The sequence below is a fragment of the Natator depressus genome, chromosome 23 (genome assembly GCF_965152275.1).
Source record: "Natator depressus isolate rNatDep1 chromosome 23, rNatDep2.hap1, whole genome shotgun sequence".
NCBI classification, from domain to species: domain Eukaryota; kingdom Metazoa; phylum Chordata; order Testudines; family Cheloniidae; genus Natator; species Natator depressus.
This window is the reverse complement of record NC_134256.1, coordinates 4,797,490-4,822,703: the sequence shown is the minus strand read 5'-3', so window position 1 is coordinate 4,822,703 and position 25,214 is coordinate 4,797,490. Positions and strand designations below refer to the sequence as shown.

General features: G+C 40.8%; 1 protein-coding gene across 1 annotated transcript in view; it reads left to right on the top strand.

The window, feature by feature from the left end:
• ARHGAP35 (Rho GTPase activating protein 35) overlaps positions 1–25,214 on the top strand; it is a 101,189-nt gene that overhangs the window by 15,751 nt on the left and 60,224 nt on the right. The window contains exon 2 of the mRNA XM_074937589.1: positions 15,619–19,522. Coding sequence (XP_074793690.1) covers positions 15,824–19,522 — 3,699 coding nt within the window. The 5' untranslated portion in view covers positions 15,619–15,823. The remainder of the gene's footprint in view (positions 1–15,618; positions 19,523–25,214) is intronic.

Below are 25,214 nucleotides of genomic sequence, written 5' to 3'. Positions count from 1 at the left end.
GATTGAGAGATACTGCTTAACTAGAGCCTGTTTTCTTCCCTTCAGAGAATTTTAATGACCCAGCCAGGGGAGGAGTCCAGGCCGCTTGGCTGTTGTCTGAGTATTCCACCATCTGAGCTGTGAGATATTATATGGCACTTAGATATCACAGTGATAGGGTCCTTAGAAATGCCTGAGATGGCTAGCTAGTAGCAGAATACCTCAAATTATTTGCTGGTGCTGTGACTTCTAAATGTTTAGGGCATGATTCTGCCACTCTTACAGTACCTTACCCTGCAATTAGTCCCATTACAGTCAATGGGACACCTTGCAGTTAAATATTACTCAAAATGACTAAAAGTGGCAGAATGGGCTCTTCATTTTAAGTGTTCAGCTTGCTTGTTAGTATGTTTTGAAGTAGAAATCAGGGCTTCTGTTATCAGTTGCAAACAGCAGGTTCACTTACAATTTTTTTTTTTCAAAAGTCTAGAGTAAAGAATCTGAGTCTGTTGTGCAATCTGACATTTTATTTGGCAGCCATGTAGATGCAGACCCTTCAATAACAAGGTCATTTCTGAAGAATATTTAGTGGCTGAAAATTTGGGACGTTTTCTTGTTTGGTAATGCATATAGTTTTGCAGCAGCTTTGTTTAAAATGTAACTTTTGGTCTGTAATGGAAACAAAATTCTAATTTACTGTTACATTAGATTGCAACACTGGACTTAGTGTGACTAGAGACAGGAACACTGCAAAGCTTTAGCTATTTGTACATTTTTCGATGCTGCGCATTGGAAGGTGTTTTTGTTTGTTTGTTGAGTTTTAGGGGAAGGCTTGATAGTTAAATGTATTTAATCCACTTAATGACAGGCCGGAATCCTTATATCCCTCCCCTTGTTTTCATAGCTCTGGAATGTGGACAGATGACTTCCAAAGTTCAGGTAATAATTTATAATGATGCTGCTAGCATGACTTATCAGGGTTTAACTTTTTTTAAAAAAATCCCTCAATATATGAGAATGGAAAACGAGATATGAAGTTTCAGTGTTTTCAAAGCACTTAATCAAGGTGACTTAACTGGTTCAAAAGCAGAACCAAGGTGAATTATTCATTCCTTTAATGCTATGTTAATTTTAGGGTTCTTTTCATTTAAAACAACCACTTTGTTCAAAGGCAGCTAGGTTTATAGTTAGATTTTATATCTTTTATACAAATTAAAACAGTATTAACTGAGTAGATGTTGGGTGAAGTTCTGGTATTGGTGAAAGCCCCATTGCCTTGGTCATTAAAAATTATACTGGACAAAGTATTCTAGGTAATAGTCTTGTATGGGCCAGAGAGTGTGGGGCGAACAAGAGTCAATCTAGATGACTTAAGAGGTTTCTTTTATCTTTTTATTTCTATAATACTCATAACTGCCAAAAATATAATGAAGGTACTGTTCATTCATATCTGATAATGAAATCCATCAATAGATACTCGGAATTTGAAGGATTCTTCTTAAATTTCAGCTGTGTGTTGCCCCCGTAATAGCTTAATAAACTTTTAAAGTGAAAGTAGTTCAAAACTACACTAACATGTTTAAAGGCAAATAGAACAGGAGTACTTTTGGTACCTTAGACTAACAAATTTATTTGAGCATAAGCTTTCGTGGGTTATAGCCCACTTCATCAGATGCATAGAATGGAACATATAGTAAGAAGATATATATACCTACAGAGAACATGAAAAGCTGGAACTTGCCATACCAACTCTAAGAGCTAATTAATTAAGATGAGCTATTATCAGCAGGAGAAAAAAAAACTTTTGTAGTGATAATCAAGATGGCCCATTTCAGACAGTTGACAAGAAGGTGTGAGGATACTTAACATGGGGAAATAGATTCAATTTGTGTAATGACCCAGCCACTCCGTCTTTATTCAAGCCCAAGTTAATGGTATCTAGTTTGGAAATTAATTCAAGTTCAGCAGTTTCTCGTTGGAGTCTGCTTCTTACTATATGTTCCATTCTATGCATCTAATGAAGTGGGCTGTAGCCCACGAAAGCTTATGCTCAAATAATTTGTTAGTCTCTAAGGTGCCACAAGTACTCCTGTTCTTTTTGTGGACACAGACTAACACGGCTGCTACTCTGAAACCTGTCACTAGTCAATTGGAACTAGTCAAACTCAGAGCTCAGGTTTTGGGTCCAGTAGAGGCTGGGAACACTGTGGAGGAAGCAAGGCTATGTTTTTGGAGAAGGAAGTGCCTCCTTTCAATCTATAGCTGTACCACCAGTGCCCAGGTTGGGCACTGTGGGAATCAAGTACAGCCTAATGCAGACTTTGGGGAGGTGATATTGTATTAAATTGAGCTCCCATAGATTGCAATTGCAGGCTGATCTCCAACTTTGTCTAGCCAAAATCATTGAAAAGTGGTGTGTAAGCTCCAGCACCTAACCTGCTGACCTAGTAGGACCTTCACTAAGCTGTCATGAGAAAAGAGGGAAGGTTCGCTCATGGATTGGTAACTGGTTAAAAGATAGGAAACAAAGGGTAGGTATAAATGGTCAGTTTTCAGAATGGAGAGAGGTAAATGATGGTGTCCCCCAGGGTCTGTACTGGGACCTGTCCTATTCAACATATTCATAAATGATCTGGAAAAAGGGGTAAACAGTGAGGTGGCAAAATTTGCAGATGATACAAACCTACTCAAGATAGTTAAGTCCCGGGCAGAGTGCAAAGAGCTACAAAAGGATCTCTCAAAACTGGGTGACTGGGCAACAAAATGGCAGATGAAATTCAGTGCTGATAAATGCAAAGTAATGCACACTGGAAAACATAATCCCAAGTATACATATAAAATGTTGGGGTCTAAATTAGCTGTTACCACTCAAGAAAGAGATCTTGGAGTCATTGTGGGTAGTTATCTGAAAACATCCAGCCAATGTGCATTGGCAGTCAAAAAAGTGAACAGAATGTTGGGAATCATTAAGAAAGGGAGAGATAATAAGCCAGAAAATATCATATTGCCTCTTTATAAATCCATGGTACACCCACATCTTGAATACTGTGTGCAGATTTGGTTGCCCCATTTCAAAAAGGATATCTTGGAATTCGAAAAGGTTCAGAAAAGGGCAACAAAAATTATTAGGGGTATGGAATGGCTTCTGTATGAGGAGAGATTAATAAAACTGGGACTTTTCAGCTTGGAAAAGAGACAACTAAGGGCGTCTATAAAATCATGACTGGTGTGGTGAAAGTAAATAAGGAAGTGTTGTTTACTCGTTCTCATAACACAAGAACTAGGGGTCACCAAATGAAATGAATAGGCAGCGGGTTTAAAACAAACAAAAGGAAGTATTTCGTCATATAACGCACAGTCAACCTGTGGAACTTCTTGCCAGAGGATGTTGTGAAGGCCAGGACTATAACAGGGTTCAAAAAATAACTAGATGAGTTCATGGAGGATAGGTCCATCAATGGCTATTAGCCAGGATGGGCAGGGATGGTGTCCCGAGCCTCTGTTTGCCAGAAGCTGGGACTGGGCGATAGGGGATGGATCACTTGATGATTACCGGTTCTGTTCATTCACTCTGAAGCACCTGACATTGCCATTGTTGGAAGACAGGATAGACCTGTCCAGGATAGATGGACCTTTGGTCTGACCCTCTATGGCCATTCTTAAGTTCTTAAGTTTCAGGCAAGGGTATGACACAGCTTTGGGTGGTGGCACTGGACAAACGCTATGGATAAGATGAGAAACCTTGGCAATCATACTACATTCTGTCTACTGTGGATCATAAGGAGTGCCTGCTTTCTGAATGACCTTGCTGGGGTGGATGGAGCAGTAGTAAACTGCCTTCAGTTGTTCCCTTCAGACTAATACCAAAGAACTGTGGTGGGCAGATGTCTCTTGTTTTGAAGGGCCATTATGTGTGGAGTCCCACAGGACTGAGCCTGGGTCATTGCCCTTCCCCCACACTCATATTCATTGGGGTCTCTCGAAGATGTGGGTGATGGCAAGGGCTCTAATGCACTAATATGCTGGTGACACCCAGCTGTACATCTCCTTTTAGTGGACACACACTGCACTGTTACTACTTGGCTGCTGGCGGAAGAGGGAGCTTTATTGATTGAGGAACAGAGCATCTGGGCAGTGTCCCAGCTACTAGTCTGAGACTTTGCAGCCGGCAAGGAAAAATTCCCTCTCTTCCTCTAAGAATCTATCAGGGAATACACATCTGTGACTGACTTGGGAGTGCAGATGAGAGTCAGACTTTAGATGATCTGGTGGTCCCTTCTGGCCTTAATCTGACCTTTGGTATATCACAGGCCACCAACACCATCAAACACCTGAAATTAGACCAAAGCATTAGAGCCCTCAGGAGACTTAAACTTCTGTGCCACAGGCAGCGAATAGGAGGAACCAAGGCACACCAATATCAAAACCTTTCTGCCTGTGTGTGGGGGGGGGGATAATGAGCAAGATCTGAGAAAATTGAACAGGGCTGTTGACTGACTAGACTACCACTTGTGGAGGGGGATTGAATGGCTCCAGGGAGGGACAGCGGTAGGGAACTAACTGCCTTACCTGGTGGGGGCTGCAGCATGTGTCCTTCAATTGCTCCTCCCCTATTGTCTTAGCGGGAGTCACCAGTGGGAAGGAAGCAAGCCCCAGACAGGTTTCAGAGTAGCAGCCGTGTTAGTCTGTATCTGCAAAAAGAAAAGGAGTACTTGTGACACCTTAGAGACTAACAAATTTATTTGAGCATAAGTTTTTGTGAGCTACAGCTCACTTCATCGGATGCGTGCAGTGGAAAATACAGCCCCAGACAGTGATCCCAGCTTGGTGCTGCTTCAGATAATCAAAAAGCATCCGCCCACTCGTGGTGTCCATACACTACTGTTGAGAAGGAGTTGCCCGATCACTCCTTCAGGCTTGTAGCCCAGTCACTTGTGGGACAGTGTTTCCCTTCTGCTTCTCTTGAGATGGATCCCTGGAGGGAGTAATAGAACACTTGTTATCTGCTGCATGTTTGTTTGTGGTGCCCATGTAAACAAGAATGACCCTTGCTCTGTCTGCAATCAAAAATGGAGGGGTATGTGTATGAAAATGGTTGGTTGGTTAGTTTTGTTACTTTAAATTCATGTTTTAGTACATAAACCCTGTATTTTAATTGTGGCTTCAGGGTAGCATGTGGGGGAAGTTGGTAGACTTTAATTGGGTAGATGGCTGGCTATTGAGGTTTTGCAGATGCTGCTTTCCCCTCCAATATTTCAGTGATTTTTTTCACTTGCCTGTATTTAGTCTGGTGTCTGGATTAGAGCCTTAACTCTTCTTTTAAGTAATGTATTATCTCTAAATGGGCTTTTCTTTGTAACATGAAAACTTAAGAACCTTTTGTGCAGGAATGTATGCGGGACAGACAGATTTGTTCCATAAACTGCAAGTGCCGTAACGAGCTGTTACATTCCACTGGGTCGCTAATCTGCAAACAAGATGTACCTAGTAGTTGAGAGAGCAGCAGTTCTTTAAACTGTGTCTACATTAGACTTTGTTTCCTTTACATTTCCCACTGTGGCAGTTTTCGGGTACTAGTGCTTGTGTAGACCATCTGCTATCATTTTAATGTGTCATCTAATATTGCTCACAGTAGGTCTAGACTAGGGGTTCTCAACCTTTTTCTCTCTGAGGCGCCCCCCCCTCCCCCAACATGCTATAAAAACTCCACGGCCCACCAATGTCACAACAACTGTTTTTCTGCATATAAAAGTCAAGGCCAGCATTACGGGGTAGCAAGCAAGGTGATTGCCGAGGGCCCCATGCCACAGGGGTCACCACAAAGCTAAGTTCCTCAGGCTTCGGCTTTGGATCCAGATGGTAGGGGCTGGAAGCCCTGGGCATCAGTCCCACGCTGCGAGGCTTCAGCTTTCTGCCCTGGGCCCCAGCAAATCTAATACTAATCTAATGCTTGGCACCCCCCCTTAAACCTGCTCGTGGCCCCTTAGTTGAGAACCACTTGTCTAGACAACAAGGTGGCAGCAATGCCAGAAATCACCAGTGCCTTGTCTATGCAAGTTTTCCCACTCCTGCTACCTTTTGTGGTATTCATGGTGAGAAATCTTGAGAGGTGGAAGGGTGGTGTGGGATCCATGATTATCTGTTGCATCACAAACCCATGTTTTTAGAAAAGTACATTAATGTGTATGTTATTGAAGACTGTGTGTTCTTTGAAACAGGGAATCTCTTCATCTACATGTTTGTGCTGCATTTAGCACACCAGGGACTTGATCCTGACTGGGCCTCTGAGCTACTGTAGCACGAAGCATATTAACTTTGAAATCCAGCACAGTGGTGGAGGTTGACTGAGTTTCTATCTAAAAGCTGGGCACTCTTTTTGTTACAGGCACAGAGTCCTTCAAAATTAAGGGCCAGATCTTCAGCTAGTGCAGAGGTTTTCAAACTTCATTGCACTGTGACCCCCTTCTGACAACAAAATTTCTACATGACCCGCGTGGTGGGAGTGGGCCTGGAGCCTGAGCCTGAGCCTGAGTAGGGGTTGAGCTTGGGCTTCAGCCCTGCGTCTCAGCAAGTATAATGTTGGCACTGGCAACCCCATTAAAATGGGGTCCCGATCCACTTTGGGGTCCTGATCTACAGTTTGAGAACTGCTGAGCTAGTGTAAATCAGTGCAGTCTCCTTGACTTGAGTGAAGCTCACAGATTTACATCAGTTGAGAATCTGGCCCTAAAACTTTTACATCACAACCTAGGTAAATTTGTATAAATACCTTGACTAGACAATTGTAATAAATATATGTTTAAATGAGGTTTATTCTGTATTAACTACAGCGGTTTGAGTTCTGCGAGAAGGTGTATGTTTTATAACTACATAAAGGATTAAATATGCTATGAGGAAGTTCAGAGACCAGAACACTGTGAAACAAATGGACAAAAGCCAGGAGTATTAGTGTTGTCTTTGAATTTCCTGTCTTTTGTAGGTTAGAATCATAACCTTGAAGTTCTTTTCAATACAGTATATTGTCAGTGAAGTTAGTCGATGAGCAGGTTGTTAGGTACTCTTATCCGCTGTGAATAGAACCTGGCTGATGGGAAGGGCAGTTGTTGCTCTGTTTCTTAGTAACCTTTATGTGCAACATCAGGTGCATAAGATTTGTATGGTTTTCATAGTTTTCGTGAAACTGTTTAATTCATATTGTTAATTCCATGGCTGCTGTAGCAATACGCCACAAACATGTTGTGTGTTAGATTACGCACCTTGGGTGTTCTGTGAAGCTGAAGGTTGAGTGCCTCCAGGCACCCAAGCACATCAGTACCCTACCACTGCATATGTTGGTGTGCTTAATGTTGTTCCTTAATTTCAGAATTTTTGTAATACAACAACAACAAAAAAATACTGGGTGTGTGTGGGAGTTGGCTTTCTATATATCTTTCTGCTGTGAAAGTGAGTTTATAGGGAGAAGGGTTAGAAATGCCTTTTCTCTATTTTGAGCCTATAGTTCACTGAACTGAACTATTTGAGTTCCTTGTCCTGCCTCCTGTTCCTTATTAGGAACATCTTGTGGCCTAAATGCTACTCATAACTTGCTTTCTGTTATAAATCAAAACGAAATAGGGATTAATGACAAGCTTCTAACTTAGTTTTTATGGCAGAAAATGAAAGTTGTCCTCTGGTCACTTATTGCCTGCTATTTAGCTGGGGTCCTGGGGAAGGGAGAAGGGAAAATAGAAACCTGCACTCACCCCCACCCCTCTCTTTGCCAGAGGAGATAGTATCACTTGAAAATGTAAAAAGATCAGGGTGGATAAAAATCAACGTTTTTTTTAAAAAATCACATTTTTTATTTAAATCGGATTTTTTTATAAAAAGCATTTTATCTAAAGGTAGTTTTAATTAAGATACATTTATAGCTCAAAGATATCTCCTAATGGAATAGGGATTATACATTTTAATTCTATAGTATGAGACAATATATTCATGTAATGTTTTTAAAAAAAGTTTTGTAAATGAATTCCAGTAGTTCATGGATTAGGGACCCAATCTTATGGGGTTCCAGGGACTTCTGTATAGATTATTTAGGTTAATCTTTCTATCTACCCAATGGGATTCAGTGCTCAGTCTAGCAGATACCATCAGAGATGCTTAGTTTTGTAGTTCTCAAACTGTGGATTTCTCTCTCCAGAGATAACATGCTTGTTAACAGAAAAAATGTTTTAAAATAGATAATATATATAGGTGAGAAATAATAGACCTCAACCCTATTGTCCCTCTGCAAATTTGTGTACACAGAGTCAATCCCTTACCTCTCTCTAAAAGTGCAAAGTTTCAAAAAGTTCAATGAATAGAAGATTGTTGGGGGTGGAATAGATCTGGACAAGGAGAAGTCTGGAGATAAATGTGAGAAGGAAGGGACAGGCAGTAGAAACAAAAGTGAAACTGTTTGAGCAGCATATTCCAGAAGTCTTGAGGTCTTTCTGAGTGTAACCTTCATTGATTTGAGATCTACCATACCATTCTCTCACTAGAAGGGTAAACCTATAATGGCAGCAGGCTGTAAAAGAGACCCAGTTTGGAAATAAGAACCATTCAAGGAATATATGTTTGGTGACGATGTTTTAAAGAAAGTCATACCAGTGAACTGGTGGAAGTCACTTAAGCACTTGAATTCAGAGACTGTTAAAGAAATAATCTCACTTTTAACAGCAGTAGCTTCTTCTGCCGGTGTAGAAAGAGTATTTTCTTCCTTTGGACTAATTCATTCCAAATTGAGAAATCGTTTGGGACCCAGCAGGAAAGCTTGTTTTTCTTTTCCAGATTATGAACAAACAGGAAAATGAAGGTGAGCACGACTGAGTTAGCTGCAGAAGCCAATATTTTAAGGTTTCAGAGTAGCAGCTGTGTTAGTCTCTATCCGCAAAAAGAAAAGGGAGACTTGTGGCTCCTTAGAGACTAACAGATTTATTTGAGCATAAGCTTTAAGTTTCTCGTGTCGACCTGGCTGACTTAGGGTATGTCTACACTACCCGCTGGATCGATGGCGGCGGGCAGCGATCGATTCAGCGGGGGTTGATTTATCGCGTCTAGTCTAGAGGCGATAAATCGACCCCCGAGCGCTCTCCCGTTGACTCCTGTACTCCACCGCCACAAGAGGCGCAGGCAGACTCGACAGGGGAGTGGCAGCAGTCGACTCACCGCGGTGAAGACGCCACGGTAAGTCGATCTAAGTACGTCGACTTCAACTACGTTATTCAAGTAGCTGAAGTTGAGTAACTTAGGTGAATTTCCCCCTACCCCCCCAGTGTAGACCAGGCCTTAGTTGATTTAATTTTTATTTTTTAAAAAAAATATATTTCGTTTAACTATTTTAGTTAAAAACAATTTTAGCAAAAACAAACCTCATTTTAAAAAACCTGAATGTTTAACTAAATTCAAAAATTCATATGCTTGTTCTGTTAAAATATTATGTTTGCTGTTGAAGAAAAAAATCCAGAATGCATAACATTGTTTTAGTTAAAACAATTTAAATGTCTGTCTGATGATGATCTCCTCCTAATACAGCATAGCAAGAAAATTCTCCAAAAATTAATGATTAACCTGTTGAACTGGAGATAGTTCACCTCCCAATGACTTCATAAGTATCCGCTTCAATTACCTTTGGTAAATGAAATAACCAAACAATCATTCATTTTCTGATATAGCTGTAAAACTAATCTGAAAAGTTTTCAAAATAAATCACGTTAAAAATGCACCTTCTAAAAATGAAACCTACATCTGAGTTGTGAAGAATACTTATTAAGGTTATAACCAACAAGATTGCACTTTTATGTAGAAATCCATGATTAAATCGAGTCTTCCTGACTAGTGATTTAAATCGTGATTTAAATCAATTTGATTTGAATCAAATCCACCCTGAAAAAGATACACTTTATCAGGCTGTTCTGTGAGCTTCAATATATGTCCTCTTCAGAGTGAGGTGATAAGGTTTTTATCTTTAATGGCACCCTAGATTTTAGACCACAAACTAAAATACATGTATCAACACAAGTTACAAATATATTTAAAACAATGTATTTTGAAAATCATTTCCTCATCTGTCGAGACCTGTGTTCAGGATTCTCTTGCTGACATCTCTCCTTTAGGGTAATAGACACAGCATCCTGCTCTGTTTTAGGTGTTAGTCATGATGTCAGCTCTTGCTACAGAGAGCCCTCTGAAAGCAGATTTGGGGCAAGTAAAAGTAAAGTGTTTTTTTTAAAAGTTATATATTTACAATTGTAAGGCTACACGTGTATGTTAATGATCTTAGATCTTAAATAGGATTTGCAATGACTTCTCATCCCTGGGCTAGCAAAACTATGGTATAGGTGGCTAGAAAGAATGTCATAGTCATTCTTGAACCTTTTAAAATCAACTTTTATGCAATTGCGCTTCTGAAATCCATGTTTTCATCTTCAGCGTATTAAAAATCTAATTTTCAAAGAATATGAAGTGGATCTGATTTTGGGGGGGAGAGAGAATGGCAGAGGTATTTGCAGTTTTTTTTACCTTCATTGTAATAAAGTATATATCTTATGATTTAGCCCTTATCTTTTTTCTTTTTTAAATTAGAATAATATAATTTTATTTGGAAACACCATTTGTGACATGTTTGCCTATTTGAAAATATTCTTCGGTATCAGAACTTTTTGCCAGAGTAAGAAGTGTTTATCTTATCAACTGTTTATTTTTGTAAAAGCAGGAGTATTAAATTTAAGGAAGTACTTAAGAAGTCACCATTGGAATTTGCTTTCATTCTCAGAACAACTTGCTTTTGGAAATGTTAATTTTACGACCAGCCTCTTTATTTCTGAATGCCTAAACAATGAGATTTCTCAGTGAAAAATTAGCCCCTTTCTACAACTAGCAAGACAAAGGTGAAGAGTGGAATCCTGTTCTGGTTTCTGCATCTGTTACCAGGGAACAATCCAAATGCCTGGAGATTGGGTCATGTTTGCTGTATCAGTGAAGTTGGATTTGCTATATTAAGAACTGAGTTGGTTCAGGATAAATGATGAAGGAACACTCACAGTTGCCCTTCTTTTTGCTGTTGATTAAGGCTTAGTACATTCCTCCCTTTATTCATTTCAGATTTAAAACATGGCACTTAGCCAAATAATTTCTGAAATTGATCCTCACATACAGTTCTGAAACTTAGTTGTGTTGCTGACATTCTTTTGTGGGGTGGTAAGGAAGCAGACTTCTGTGCAGGCCTATAAGAGGATACCACAGTGATTTTTGTGGGGGAGGGTGGTCAGTGAGGGGGTGCTGCATAGCATGTGTGGCTTGTAGGCTGCATGCATGCCCTTTGCCTAAGAATAGCCCGTCTGTTGCGTGAGATTAAGCATTTCAAATCCAGATGGTTAAAAGCTTAAATCAGTCTTTCCTAAGATACAAATGACCCATTTCAGAGACTTTCTACACTTGGGCCACTGTGATGCAGTGAGAAAATTTACAACTCTGTGAGGAAATCCTTCCACACTGATGCACCTACAATATGTTCAGCATCAGTGTAATGGCATCCTTTAGTGCCATACTCAAGGGTCATTTGGAGTTTCCTTTATAAACTCTGATTTCCTACAGCATGTAATTATGCACATTACAGCTGGCATACAAACTGTTCTTCCTTATTCCAAAAACACCCCTTAAATTGGGTTAATTTGTGATCAGTTTTAAAAAGAACTGTTAGTGAGGATATTTTTATATTAGTTTTGTATAAATACGCTATTCCATATAACTTCATTTAGGGTGTAGGAATACAGAATCCAGTCCTACTATAACAGTGTGGGAGCATCACTTCAGCATTCAGTTTGAAGTAACTCTCAAGATTGACAAGTACCTTGTCCTTCCAAAAAGCTTGAAATGTGCCTGTATCAAAACTTGGGTCCAGGAAACTGATGGAATGCCTTTCTACTAAGAGTCTTATGACATAAAAATTAATATGTAGAAAAGTTCTAGGTGCAGGCTAGTAAAATCTTAATTGTCCAGCAACTCAGGACAAACAGACGATCCTGTCTTGACACGTGTAATGTAGGTACTTGTTGTTTACCTGCACTTACATTGTTGGGTGTGTTTAACGACTGACACATCTGATTTGGGGCTGTTATTGAGAACAAAGGCCCTACAATGTAGTTGTCCTTGTAAATTTTCCTGTTCGGTATAATTTGATTTGCCTGTCTGACCTGCCTCTTTGCTAAATTTTTCCTTTGGCTTAGCCCCACATATACTTTGAGGTGAGCACGCACAAAACGCTATATGTTTCTCCAATCAGTGTAACCAGGATTTTAAAGATCATGTCCGCAGTTCCCAGGAGGGAGTGACATATGATGTAACAATTTTTAAAAGTTACCCTTTTTGGATACCAAATGCATGTATAATATAAAAATACAAATTTGGACAATAATGTGTAGCTTCAGATGAAGGTTTTTCAAAAGTGACTTGTGACTTTGAGTGCCTCAATTTTTGAGTGCCCAACTTGATGCTCTAAAGGGACCTGATTTTTCAGATGGTGGATACTCAGCACTCTGAAAATCAGGTCCTATAAGAGGTACCTGAAATCAGTAATCACTCTTGAAAATCTTAGCCCAATATATTATTGTTTGACCTAATTTATACCAGAAGTTATATAGAAAATGCAATGTTTCAGAGTAGCAGCCGTGTTAGTCTGTATCCGCAAAAAGGAAAGGAGGACTTGGGGCACCTTAGAGACTAACAAATTTATTTGAGCATAAGCTTTCGTGAGCTACAGCTCACTTCATCAGATGCATGCAATGTGACTGTTAATGGTGTTGGACAAACTTTTGTAGCACTCCTTGTCAATCCAATACCTGTGCAAATCACTCAGGATGTTTCCTAGATTTCAGCAGTAACTTTAGCATTTCGTATTTCCCTATGTTCCCAAAGTTAGGGCATCTGGGGAGAGACAGGGAAACCACTGAGATGCCCAGATAAAGACTTAAACTTACTGGAAACATTCTGTTCAGAGACAAATCTGCTTGCTTATTCTGTATTTTCTAGATTTCCCTTCTCTCTTGAACCTGGGGCCTGGGCTAAACATGAAGTTGCACCAGTTTATCTAAAAGTGTGTTTTTAAACTGATTTAGTTATCCCTGTGTGGATGCTCTCTTATGTTGATCTTCCTTGCATTGGTGAATTCTTAGGTGTAAGCCAAAGCCATTTTAAACAGAATATGTTCACACAGGTTAAAAACACACCTTAAGGTAAACTGGCATAATTTAGGTAAACTGGCATAACTTGGGATCTTTGTTAGGTAGCTAGCTGAGACAGATTTGTTCCCTACCTGAAGTTGACATTCTCAGAGACGTTAATTGGTGGAAATGTCAGAAGATTGACAAGGATTGGAAAATAAGCAAGTGTAGCAGATAAGCTCCTAGAGAGCCTCTTTACATGCACGTATTCTCATTAATAGATGAGAGGATTGCCCCCTTTCCCCCTGAAAATAACATTCAAGCAAAATTTTTCTGAACCAGTAATATGCTGAGCTTTCCTGGAGGTATCAGATCTTTAAATTTAATGTTAAGAGTAGCGGTTCAAAATAATAATAATAAAATTTGGACGGAACAGCAGCTCAGCAGAATAGTTTACATCATACAATATCCCCATTGTGCCCTTTCATCTATGCACTCTCATCTTTAAGAGTGAAGTATGGTACCTACAAATATAGAGATCTTCATCCCTCAGCCATGTCCGGTCTTTGAGCAGCTAAAGATACTAAGGAGAAAATCTCCAGATTTGATCTCTAAGGATCCTGTCGTCACTCCTAGTACCTGACTGCCACGGTGTATGTTCATTGCTTTTGTTGCTTTTAGATAATATAGCCTGGTGACTCAGCTAATTTTAACCACCTTTTAAAGAATTTGAATGTGCTTAAGATCAAGTGTTAAGATTGCCTTCTCAAACTCAAATGTACAATACCATTTTCAGATTTACGGCAGCCTTTGTCTATTGTGTAATTCAATCCAACTGAAGAACTTGCAAAACTGTATTATCCAGACATCAAAGCAAGGAAAATATTTTATACTAGCTGCATATCCAAAGTTCACACGGCTTGGCAACTGACACAGGCAACTGGCAACTTACTATGAAGACCAACCGTGTTACCAGTATACCAGTTATTTTTTCTGTCTCGTTTTAAAAAGCTTAACACATCAGTATCATTCTGAGGTTTTTTTTTAAGCAACTCTTCTCTCTCACTTCTGCTATTTAAACATATCGCCATACTGAAAAATTGTGTAATTGGAACCGTTCTTTCATTAGGCATTAGTTTAAGAGGACTTCCTTGTTTTAGTATATAAATCTTGGTTAAGTATATGGAAATTATATTCCGTTTTATGGGGTTTACTTAGAACTTTTCATTCTCTAAACTACTGTGATCCTATTAGATTGAGTCTGTTCCCCTACAAGTGCAGGAGATAATCCTCCTGGTAGAGGACACATCAGATATTAAACTAGTACCATACTTCTTAGCTGGAAGGCAAACAGAAGACTTTACATTCTGCTGCTCTAGGAATTATTTTCAATATGTTAAACAGAAATACATATGCAGTGTTTCGTCTCCTTTCCTCTCCTCTCCTCCCCTCCCCCCTTCCTTTGGGGGTGGTTGGGCTTTCTCCTGTCTCCAGAACTGACTCTTATTTCTACCCTTCAAGTCTGTGTCAGGCTGACTCATTTTTCCTGCGGAGTACTTGCTCTCAGGCTTTCTAGGGTGGGTTACTCCCTTCTCTAGCCCTCACCCTAAGGCCTTGTGCAAACTACAACTTTTAGCTGAGTTTGTAACCTTTAGTGACATGGCTGACATATGGTTTGTGCCCACACACCACAAGATATGGCAGTTATAATGATGGCTGGTAAGTAGTGTCCATCGTGGCTAGGCTAGTGCATGGTTAGTAACCATGAAAGTTAAGTGTTTTGTCCTTGCCAGAGGCCTAGGCTGGCACATGTCATCCTGTAATCAGTCTGTCACAGCTTTTTGAACTGGAAGCAGGACCCTCACCTGTGTCTGTGTAACTGGTTTGGGTGGTCCTCCCTCCTTCCAGTTGGTGTGGTTGCCTCTTATGCTTATCTTTGTGCATGTTCTCCAGGCACTCAAACCCCTGCTGAGTCAAGAAGGAGAACTGTCAAGTGCACTGTTACAAACTGGATTAGGCGCATGGTAGGTGCAGATACACAAACGTAAATGTGATGAAAGAAAAATTGCTGCCTGGAGTGGATGCAAACTGACCTGTAACTTGTAAGTGGCTGAGATGACCTCCTTCTAACTGATTACAAAACTCATGGCTGAGGTGGTAGCTTTGGTCAGAGTACCTCTCCTAGCCTAGTGTTGCCATTTGTTTGGGTGACCAAACATATCCAGCTAAGCAGTGGGACTTCTGGGAGATGGCAAATGAATGTGAAAGTCAGAATTATAAGATTGAGACACTGCATTGGTAAAATATTTTAAGGAACAGTTTACACCTAGTTGCCATTTGTGTTTGTGATTAAATGCAATGTATTAAACTGTACTGACAGTCTTTCTTGAGTTCAGTTCTATTCGTACGATAATTTCAGAGCTGTAATACTGATTATTCTTTTTCTTTTTCCTAGGGGGAAATGCAGGCTATCCAATTATGAGAATCAGTGAGAACTGAGCTGCTGCTGGTGCATACGGTATGGGAACAGCAAACTTCATTGCCCTGGCAGTCCGCCTGGATTGATACCTGTCACCCCTCCTCCAGCAAGCTTTGAAATTGCACAGGGTACTGGAAACACTAATCCTCTTGGAAGCAGTTGACTGTGGCAGGATGTGTGGATGATGATGATGGCAAGAAAGCAAGATGTTCGCATTCCCACCTACAACATTAATGTGGTGGGATTGTCCGGGACAGAGAAAGAGAAGGGGCAGTGTGGCATTGGGAAGTCTTGCCTCTGCAATCGGTTTGTGCGTCCTAGTGCAGATGACTTTCATTTGGACCACACTTCAGTTCTCAGCACCAGTGACTTTGGAGGAAGGGTTGTCAATAATGATCACTTTCTTTACTGGGGGGAAGTTGTGCGTTCCCTGGAGGATTGCGTGGAATGTAAAATGCATATTGTGGAACAGACTGAATTTATTGATGACCAGACTTTTCAGCCACATCGTAGCACGGCCCTGCAGCCCTATATCAAAAGGGCTGCTGCAACCAAACTTGCATCAGCTGAAAAGCTCATGTACTTTTGCACTGATCAGCTAGGGCTGGAACAGGACTTTGAACAAAAACAAATGCCAGATGGAAAGCTGCTGATAGATGGCTTTCTTCTCTGCATCGATGTTAGTAGGGGTATGAACAGGAACTTTGATGATCAACTTAAGTTTATTTCAAATCTTTACAATCAACTAGCAAAAACAAAAAAGCCCATTGTGGTGGTCCTGACAAAGTGTGATGAAGGAGTGGAGCGGTACATTAGAGATGCACATACTTTTGCCTTAAGCAAAAAGAACCTCCAGGTTGTGGAGACGTCTGCTAGATCCAATGTGAACGTTGACCTGGCTTTCAGCACTTTAGTGCAGCTAATTGATAAAAGTAGGGGGAAGACTAAAATTATCCCCTACTTCGAAGCTTTGAAACAGCAGAGCCAACAGATAGCGGCATCAAAAGATAAATATGAATGGCTGGTTAGCCGCATTGTCAAAAACCACAATGAAACATGGTCGAATGTCAGCCGAAAGATGCAGTCCTCTCCAGAATATCAGGACTACGTGTATTTGGAAGGAACACAGAAAGCCAAGAAGCTGTTCCTACAACATGTCTATCGCCTCAAGCAGGAGCATATAGAGCGCAGAAGAAAGATGTATCTTGCTGCTCTTCCTCTAGCATTTGATGCTCTTATTCCTAATCTGGATGAAATAGATCACCTAAGCTGCATAAAAGTAGAGAAGTTATTGGAGACTAAGCCAGATTTCTTAAAATGGTTTGTTGTTCTTGATGAGACCCCTTGGGATGCTACTAGCCATATAGACAACATGGAAAATGAATGCATTCCTTTTGACCTGATGGAGACTCTGCCTGCAGAGCAACTTTATGAAGCTCACTTGGAAAAGCTGAGAAATGAGAGGAAAAGATCAGAAATGAGAAGGGCTTTCAAAGAAAATCTGGAAACTTCCCCTTTCATAACACCTGGAAAACCATGGGAAGAGGCTCGTAGTTTTATTATGAATGAGGAATTTTATATGTGGCTGGAGGAATCTGTCTATATGGATATCTACAGCAAACACCAAAAACAAATTATAGAAAAGGCAAAGGAGGAGTTTCAGGAACTGCTTCTGGAGTATTCAGAATTGTTTTATGAGCTGGAGCTTGATGCTAAACCTAGCAAAGAGAAAATGGGTGTCATTCAAGAGGTTTTAGGTGAAGAGCAAAGATTTAAAGCTTTACAAAAGCTGCAAGCTGAGCGAGACGCCCTTATTTTGAAGCACATTCATTTTGTGTATCACCCAACTAAGGAAACTTGTCCTAGCTGCCCCGTTTGTATAGACTCTAAAATCGAGCACATGATCAGTTCCAGGTTTATAAGACCATCTGAGCGCAATCAGAAAAACTTGCTTTCTGATTCCAATATAGATAGGATCAATCTAGTTATTCTTGGCAAAGATGGCCTAGCACGTGAACTGGCAAATGAAATTCGAGCTCTGTGTACAAATGATGACAAGTATGTGATAGATGGTAAAATGTATGAACTTTCCTTGAGACCAATTGAGGGTAATGTCCGACTTCCTGTTAATTCTTTTCAGACACCCACATTTCAGCCACACGGTTGTCTCTGCCTTTATAATTCAAAGGAATCTCTATCTTACGTTGTGGAAAGTATTGAAAAGAGTAGGGAGTCCACCCTTGGCAGAAGGGACAATCACTTGGTTCATCTTCCTCTGACACTAATACTGGTTAACAAGAGAGGGGATACCAGTGGAGAAACACTGCATAGCTTAATACAGCAAGGTCAACAGATTGCCAGTAAACTACAGTGTGTCTTTCTTGATCCTGCTTCTGCTGGCATTGGGTATGGACGTAACATTAATGAAAAGCAAATCAGTCAAGTTTTGAAAGGATTACTGGACTCGAAGCGAAACTTAAATCTTGTAAGTTCTACATCTAGCATAAAAGATTTAGCAGATGTGGACCTTCGAATTGTTATGTGTTTGTTGTGTGGAGATCCTTTTAATGCAGATGACATCCTTCTACCTATCCTTCAGTCCCAAACCTGCAGACCTTCCCAGTGTGGCAGTAGTAACTCAGTACTACTTGAACTCCCAATAGGACCACACAAAAGACGGATAGAACTGTCCATCCTTTCATACCATTCCTCATTCAGCATTAGGAAAAGCCGGTTAGTCCATGGGTACATTGTGTTTTTTTCAGCGAAACGTAAGGCATCCTTGGCTATGTTACGTGCCTTTCTTTGTGAAGTGCAGGATATTATCCCCATTCAAATTGTGGCGCTCACAGATGGCTCAATAGACATACTAGACAATGACTTAAGTCGAGAACAGCTGACTGAGGGACAGGAGATTGCCCAAGAAATTGATGGAAAGTTTACGACAATACCCTGTAGCCCGCCTCAACACAAACTTGAGGTCTTTCACTCATTTTTTAAAGATGTGGTGGAGAAAAAAAATATAATTGAAGCCACTCATATGTATGATAATGCTGCTGAAGCATGCAGCACGACAGAAGAAGTGTTTAATTCACCTCGGGCTGGCTCACCTCATTGTAATTCAAACCTTCAGGATTCAGAAGAAGACACTGAGCCACCATCTTACAGCCCATTTAGAGAGGACACGTCCTTGCCCACTTTGCCCAAAGATCATTCTAAACTTTCAATGGAACTGGAGGAGAATGATAGTCTGTCTGTCTTTTCCGTTATGAGCACTTTTGAAAGCAAGCTGAACAACAAAGTACCTCCTCCAGTGAAACCAAAGCCCCCTGTACACTTTGACATTACAAAGGGGGATCTGTCTTATTTGGAACAAGGGCATAGAGATGGACAGAGGAAGTCTGTGTCATCTAGTAGTTGGCTGCCTACGGATGGTTTTGACCCTTCTGATTATGCAGAACCTATGGATGCTGTGGTCAAACCAAGGAATGAGGAGGAAAATATATACTCTGTGCCTCATGACAGCACTCAAGGCAAAATCATCACCATTCGTAATATTAACAAAACTCAGTCTAATGGCAGTGGTAATGGTTCAGACAGTGAAATGGACACAAGCTCTCTGGAACGTGGTCGAAAGGTTTCTGTTGTTAGTAAACCTGTGTTGTATCGGACAAGATGTGCAAGACTTGGGAGATTTGCCAGTTACAGAACCAGTTTCAGTGTAGGAAGCGATGATGAGTTGGGGCCCATTAGGAAGAAAGAGGAAGACCAGACATCCCAAGGATATAAGGGGGATAATGCTGTTATTCCATATGAAAGTGCAGATGGAGAAGATCCAAGGAGAAGGAACATTTTACGAAGCTTGAGAAGGACAACAAAGGTAAGATGCTAATTTTTGGCTTCAGAGTTTATGGGACTTAAAATATACCTTGGATTGTAGAAGTCTTTTTCCTCCATGAGTAAAAAGCATACACTTTCTAAGAACAGAGTAGTTGGGGAACTGTTTACTTGGCATCAACCTCACAGATTGGACAACCCAATTAGTATGAGCGTTAAAAACTGGGCTCAGAATGACTTTTTAACAGTCATTTGTATATTTCATATATTTTTAAATTGCCCCTACACATGTTCTTAATTTGTAATTTCTGACTAGTTCTCTGTGCACGGGGGATGAGGGGGAAGATAGCAGAGGATGGGGAAGGAAGGAAGGAAGATGATAGTAAGTAGTTCACCACCAAGGAACATCTCTCTTGTGTAGAGAGATCCTTGTATTGCACTTAGGTAAAAAATATTGTTCCTAATAAGTGTTATTTTCTTTAGTCTTAATAAAGTTTCTTGCAGAATACTCTTGGGTTACTTCCTTAGGTTGAATGTTACAATCTAATGTGATTGAAGCAAGAAATCGTTTAACAGTAATGGTGTTGTGCCAAAGAAAACCTAAAGCATTTGTTTTACTGTAGCAAAAGTGGTTGTCAAACATGATTGCCATACTTATTCCGTACAGTTCTTGGGATAAGTGTGCTCCCGGCCCTCAAATCTTTGAGAGCAGTGTCACTTGGAACCATTTTTCACCTTAACCCTCCCCCCACATAGCTTATTCTCATGTAGGTTTCTGAGGGTGTAGAACAGAGGTGGGCAAACTACGGCCCGCGGGCCACATCCGGCCCATGGGACCGTCCTGCCCAGCCCTTGAGCTCACGGCTGGGGAGGCTAGCCCCCGGCCCCTCCCCTGCTGTTCTCCCTCCCCTGCAGCCTCACCTTGCCGTGCCGCCAGCGCTCTGGCCTGCTGCTCCTTCCGGGCAGCGTGGCTTGCTCCAGCTGGGAGGCGGGGCTGCAAGCTCCTGCTGCTCTGAGCAGCATGGTAAGGGGGTGGGGAGTCCTGGGGGGCAGTCAGGGGACATGGAGCAGGGGGCGGTTGGATGGGGCGGAGGTTCTGGTGGGGGAGTGGTCAGGGAGCAGTTGGATAGGCATGGGAGTCCCGGGGGGGGGCTGTCAGGGGGTGTGGATAGGCGTCGGGGCAGTCAGGGGACAGGGAGCAGTGGGGGGGTTGGATGGGTCGGGTGTTCTGAGGGGGACAGTCAGGGGGTGGGAAGTGGGAGGGAGCAGATGGGGGGGCAGGCTGTTTGCGAGGCACAGCCTTCCCTACCCAGCCCTCCATATAGTTTTGCAACCCCGATGTGGCCCTTGGGCCAAAAAGTTTGCCCACCCCTGGTGTAGAAGGGTGAGTGGTCCCAGCTGCCCAGTAGTTACTTTTGTCCACTGAAAACGGAGCGAGCTCAGAGCATACTGTTTCTTGGTGCTTCCCTCACCCTGTGTGTGTTTTTGGGGTGTATAATTGACTGGTTTGAAGATTCAGAGCTTGGGTACCAGAGGCCCACTTTTCCCAAGAGTGTGGGGATTGTTGCAGGCACCTCTGTAAAGGGAAGGGATGAACACCTTGTTATATGTTATGTTGCATGGTGGTCCTTTCCTTGAACTTACTGTGGGGAAATGCCAAAGAGTACAGAATCAGTAATGATGGAAGATGTAATCTTTGGCTTGAATACTTCTTCATATATATAGAATAAATGGCAACGATAGATTTTACGGTGCATGAAAAGGAGGCAGGAGGCTTTGGTGACTACATAACAATTGGTGTCAAATTGAGTCCTTAAAAGCACCTTGCTAGCAACTTCTACAGCCTTGTTTTTAACTTAATTTAGTCATACAGGAATAAAAAATTAAATTCTAACTCCCTCCTCTGTCCATTTGTCTCCACCTGAAAGTATCCTTATCCATGGATATAATCCTACAATCATGGGATATTATCACATGAACACTTTGAGATTATTTTTTTTACACAATAGTGCTGTTAAACAGTTTTATCAGTATATTTTTCTGTTAAAAAAGGAACGCTGACAAGCTTAACATATATAGTAATGAGAAGTTAACATGAAACTATTATACTTTGATACATTGCCAACAATTTTGTGCAAATACATTGGAATTAGTATAGTATGTCATGGTTAGAACTAGCCGCACCTGTGTCCACCTTCTGTTCTCTTTCAATGAACCCCTTCAGGTGTCATGTCTCATGCTTTTACCTATCCCAGGGTGGAATTCTGCAATTCTTCTACTCTTAGACTGGGCCCTAGGCTACAGTATCCTGTCTATCCAGCATTCTTACCCAGCAGGTCTGACTGAATTCGGGTAACCTGTGGTTCCTCATTTTAGGAGTCTGTGACCAATGGTATACAATGATCAGACATGCTTCAGAGAACCAAATAATTGTTTGTTTTAACATAAAAACAAAATATTTTAAAATAGTCTGCATCAATGTCTAGCTTAGCTAAATGTATAGCATTCCCTGACAGTAACTTAGGTCTCCTAGCTTCTTCAGACACCCTTAATTGGGTGTCATCTCAGTCTGGTTTCCCTGAACAACTACTTGCCTCCTGAGAGAGAATTCCTTTTTAAACCTGCCAGAGTTCTTTTGATCTCATGTGTTCTCAGGCCTTTTCCTGTCCTGATTAATACTAGTTTTGTAGGTTAATTGGAGAAGAGGCAAAATCTTCAAAGATAATAGTCCTGGTATTGTTCCTTTACCACCCTCAAGTGTTTGGGAAGAGGTGGCTTATCTTGAGCAATTCTTTCCCATCCTGCCTGTTTTTTTTCAGACAGTCTCCTGTTGCACTAAGTCAATACACTCAAACAGAAAACACTTTCGTCACCAGTAAATCAAGTCATAAATTATTATGGAGGGCTCTGAATGAATCACAAAGTACACTTAGCTAAAATCAAGAAGGAACCCCTCTATGGCTCAAAAACTGAAACGGGAGAATAAACAAATGCAGAGGAAGATAAGTCTTGAACCCAGAGAGACCCTAGAACTGAGAGTTCTAGATTAGGCAAGTAGATGCTGTAGGAATGGTTCTTCAATATTCCTTTTTTAAAAAATAGTCTAAGGTGCTTTACTTTTTCTCTGTTATACTGACAACACTAGACACAGCCATTGCAATCAGATTTACTCTTTTCCAGGGCATCTCCCCACTGAGAGACCGAGAGTCAGTGTTTGCTGCCAAACTCCTTTGGCAGCGAACATCGATCTTGTTTCCACCAACTGTCATGTTTTTGGCAGTCAAAATTCCTCCCCCATATTCTTATTCATATAGGCAGGGGATGTTGGGAGTATCTGTTAGTGAGTGAAGTTCTCCATTGCCCCAGGAACGATGTCTTTGATTTTGTTGTGCTGTATGTCTCAGGCAAATTAGCAGGAAGTTGAGAGACTGGGAAACTAATACTTCAAAGTTCTTAAATCTACTAACAGAAAATATCACTGAAGCAGCATGGCTGTACACCTATTCAGTTGAAACCAATCTGCAAAATTGCCAAATTCCTTTACTGAATTAGACAATAAACAGGACTTCTGGCTTGCTGGAGCACAGGTTTCTTGTAATGGCCCTATGACTAGTTTTTTAATATATCGATTTAATATCTATCTTATTCAAAAGAACTTAAGGTGGGATTTTCTGAAGTACCGTATTTGTCGTAAGGTAATTAATTGTCAGCATTGGAAACTGAAATATTTTATCAATAGAACAGGTAGAACTGAAATAATTGAAGAGTGCCACATAGCCTTGTATGTCCACTTTACCTCAACGCTGGTATGGAGGGGGTTACCTGTGAGGGCATTGGTGGAGTTCAGTCTCTTCTGCACTCTCCTTTTGAGTCTGAAATCATCTCACTTATGACAGAGATCTACTCAGAATTTGGCTGAGACCCTCAAACTCACTTTGCATATTGGAAGGGCATTGTGTTCCATGCAAATCAGGAGTTTATGAGGTGAACGGTGCTGTAACCGATTTTGTAATCTTTTATATGCAATTATAGGGGTTTTTTTTGTTAGAGGTGCTTGTTGCAACTCCATAGGTAAGGCTGAGTTCCAATTTGCACTTAAAGCAGGATTTCAGTTGTTTTGATTTGTAAGTAAAATGTGTTTTTACTTTCCTGGTTCTTGTCACGCAGACAGCAAGCAGCAAAAGACCAGAAGTCCAAAGTGCAGACAATGCGATGTTTATTGGGGTTAGTTTCTAAGCAAGCATATTCCAAAGCCCTTCACACCAGTTGGGCTTATCTCTATATGCCGATAGTCTGTTTCCCAATGTTCTGCTCCCAGGTCTGACGCCGCAGAGCATTTACCCCGTGTCCCCCTTCCCAGCTCTGATGCCGCAGAGCCTTGCCTGTGTCCCTATTCCCGTTCCCCCCAACCTTAGCAACCATGATTCCAATTTCACAATATCTTCCCCAAGCTAGCAGCACTAACTCTGAGTACACTATGAATTTTCTGATAATTTACAAGTACATTCATTGATTAATTTTGAGCTACAGTTAGTTAATTTGAGTCCATTAAGAAATTTAACACCTGTAAGTCATCTTTGTTTCAAATGATCTTAACAATGAAATAGCACACTTCAAACTTCCCATGTAGTTAAAATTAATTGAAATCATGGACACAGGCTATATTTGAAGAAATTAAATTGTAATTAAGATAAGTTATTAACATTTATGATACAGATTACAGACAGGCTCAGGTAACTGTAAATGGGGCCATTGTGATGTTAGATTACTCAACCAGTTGCCACCTTTCCTCCACAGCTGATTTTCATCCAGCATTTCTATTGCATATAATGACTCATTGATTTGAGGCTCCCTGGTCTCTAGTCAAGAATTCTCATCCGTAGATTATGTGGTCCAACCAGCACTGCTCTTTAAAGATTCCATGGTGGCATACTAGCGTGAGCCATCAGAGTTTGTAAGGCTCCCCATGCACTGCTTTCTCGACTCCACTGTGCATTCAGAAAGTACTGATGAACTGAGGCAGGAGTGCAGGGGAAGCTTTCAAAGCACAGACATGTTGGGATTTACAGATGAGGCTCTCCTTTTTCTCCCTTTCCACAGCACTGATCTCTGCCACACAGCCTTCTAAACCAAAAAGGACATTGCAGATTAAGGGATAGATTCAGCAGTACACTTAGGCAGCTTTGTGTTATGCAAAGCTGCTGTTAAACCCATATCCACGGGCTGGTGAACTTTGGCTACATTGCACTGTTTTCGTATGCCAGTGAATCTGCCCTTTAAAAGTCAAAATTAAAACAAAAAAATGTAAGGTTGATACTACATATCTTGAAATAAATAGAAATCTTGCATGGTAGAATTCTCTTTAGGCTTCTTTTTTAGTCTTTGTATATGACGTTTTAAATTTTAAAACTAAGGAAATTCCCGGAAACGCGAACTGCATTAAGAGGCTAAGATTCATAGTATGTCTCAGTAATGTAAGGGTAAGAAATGTTGTTGTAATGCTGCTGTAAATATCCAAAAATAAAGTATTGTAGACCCAAGAAATTAAGAATTACGGCAATATTTAAAAGAAATCAAAACATGTTAAAGAAAGAAATGCGTAATTAAGGCACCTAAACAGCCTTAGCTCTGGTCTGTAGTAAAGCTGTGATAGGTAAGAAATATGAAAATACAAACAAACTTAATCTAATCTGGGATCACACACCCTAAAATGCCTTAATCATAATCAGAGACAA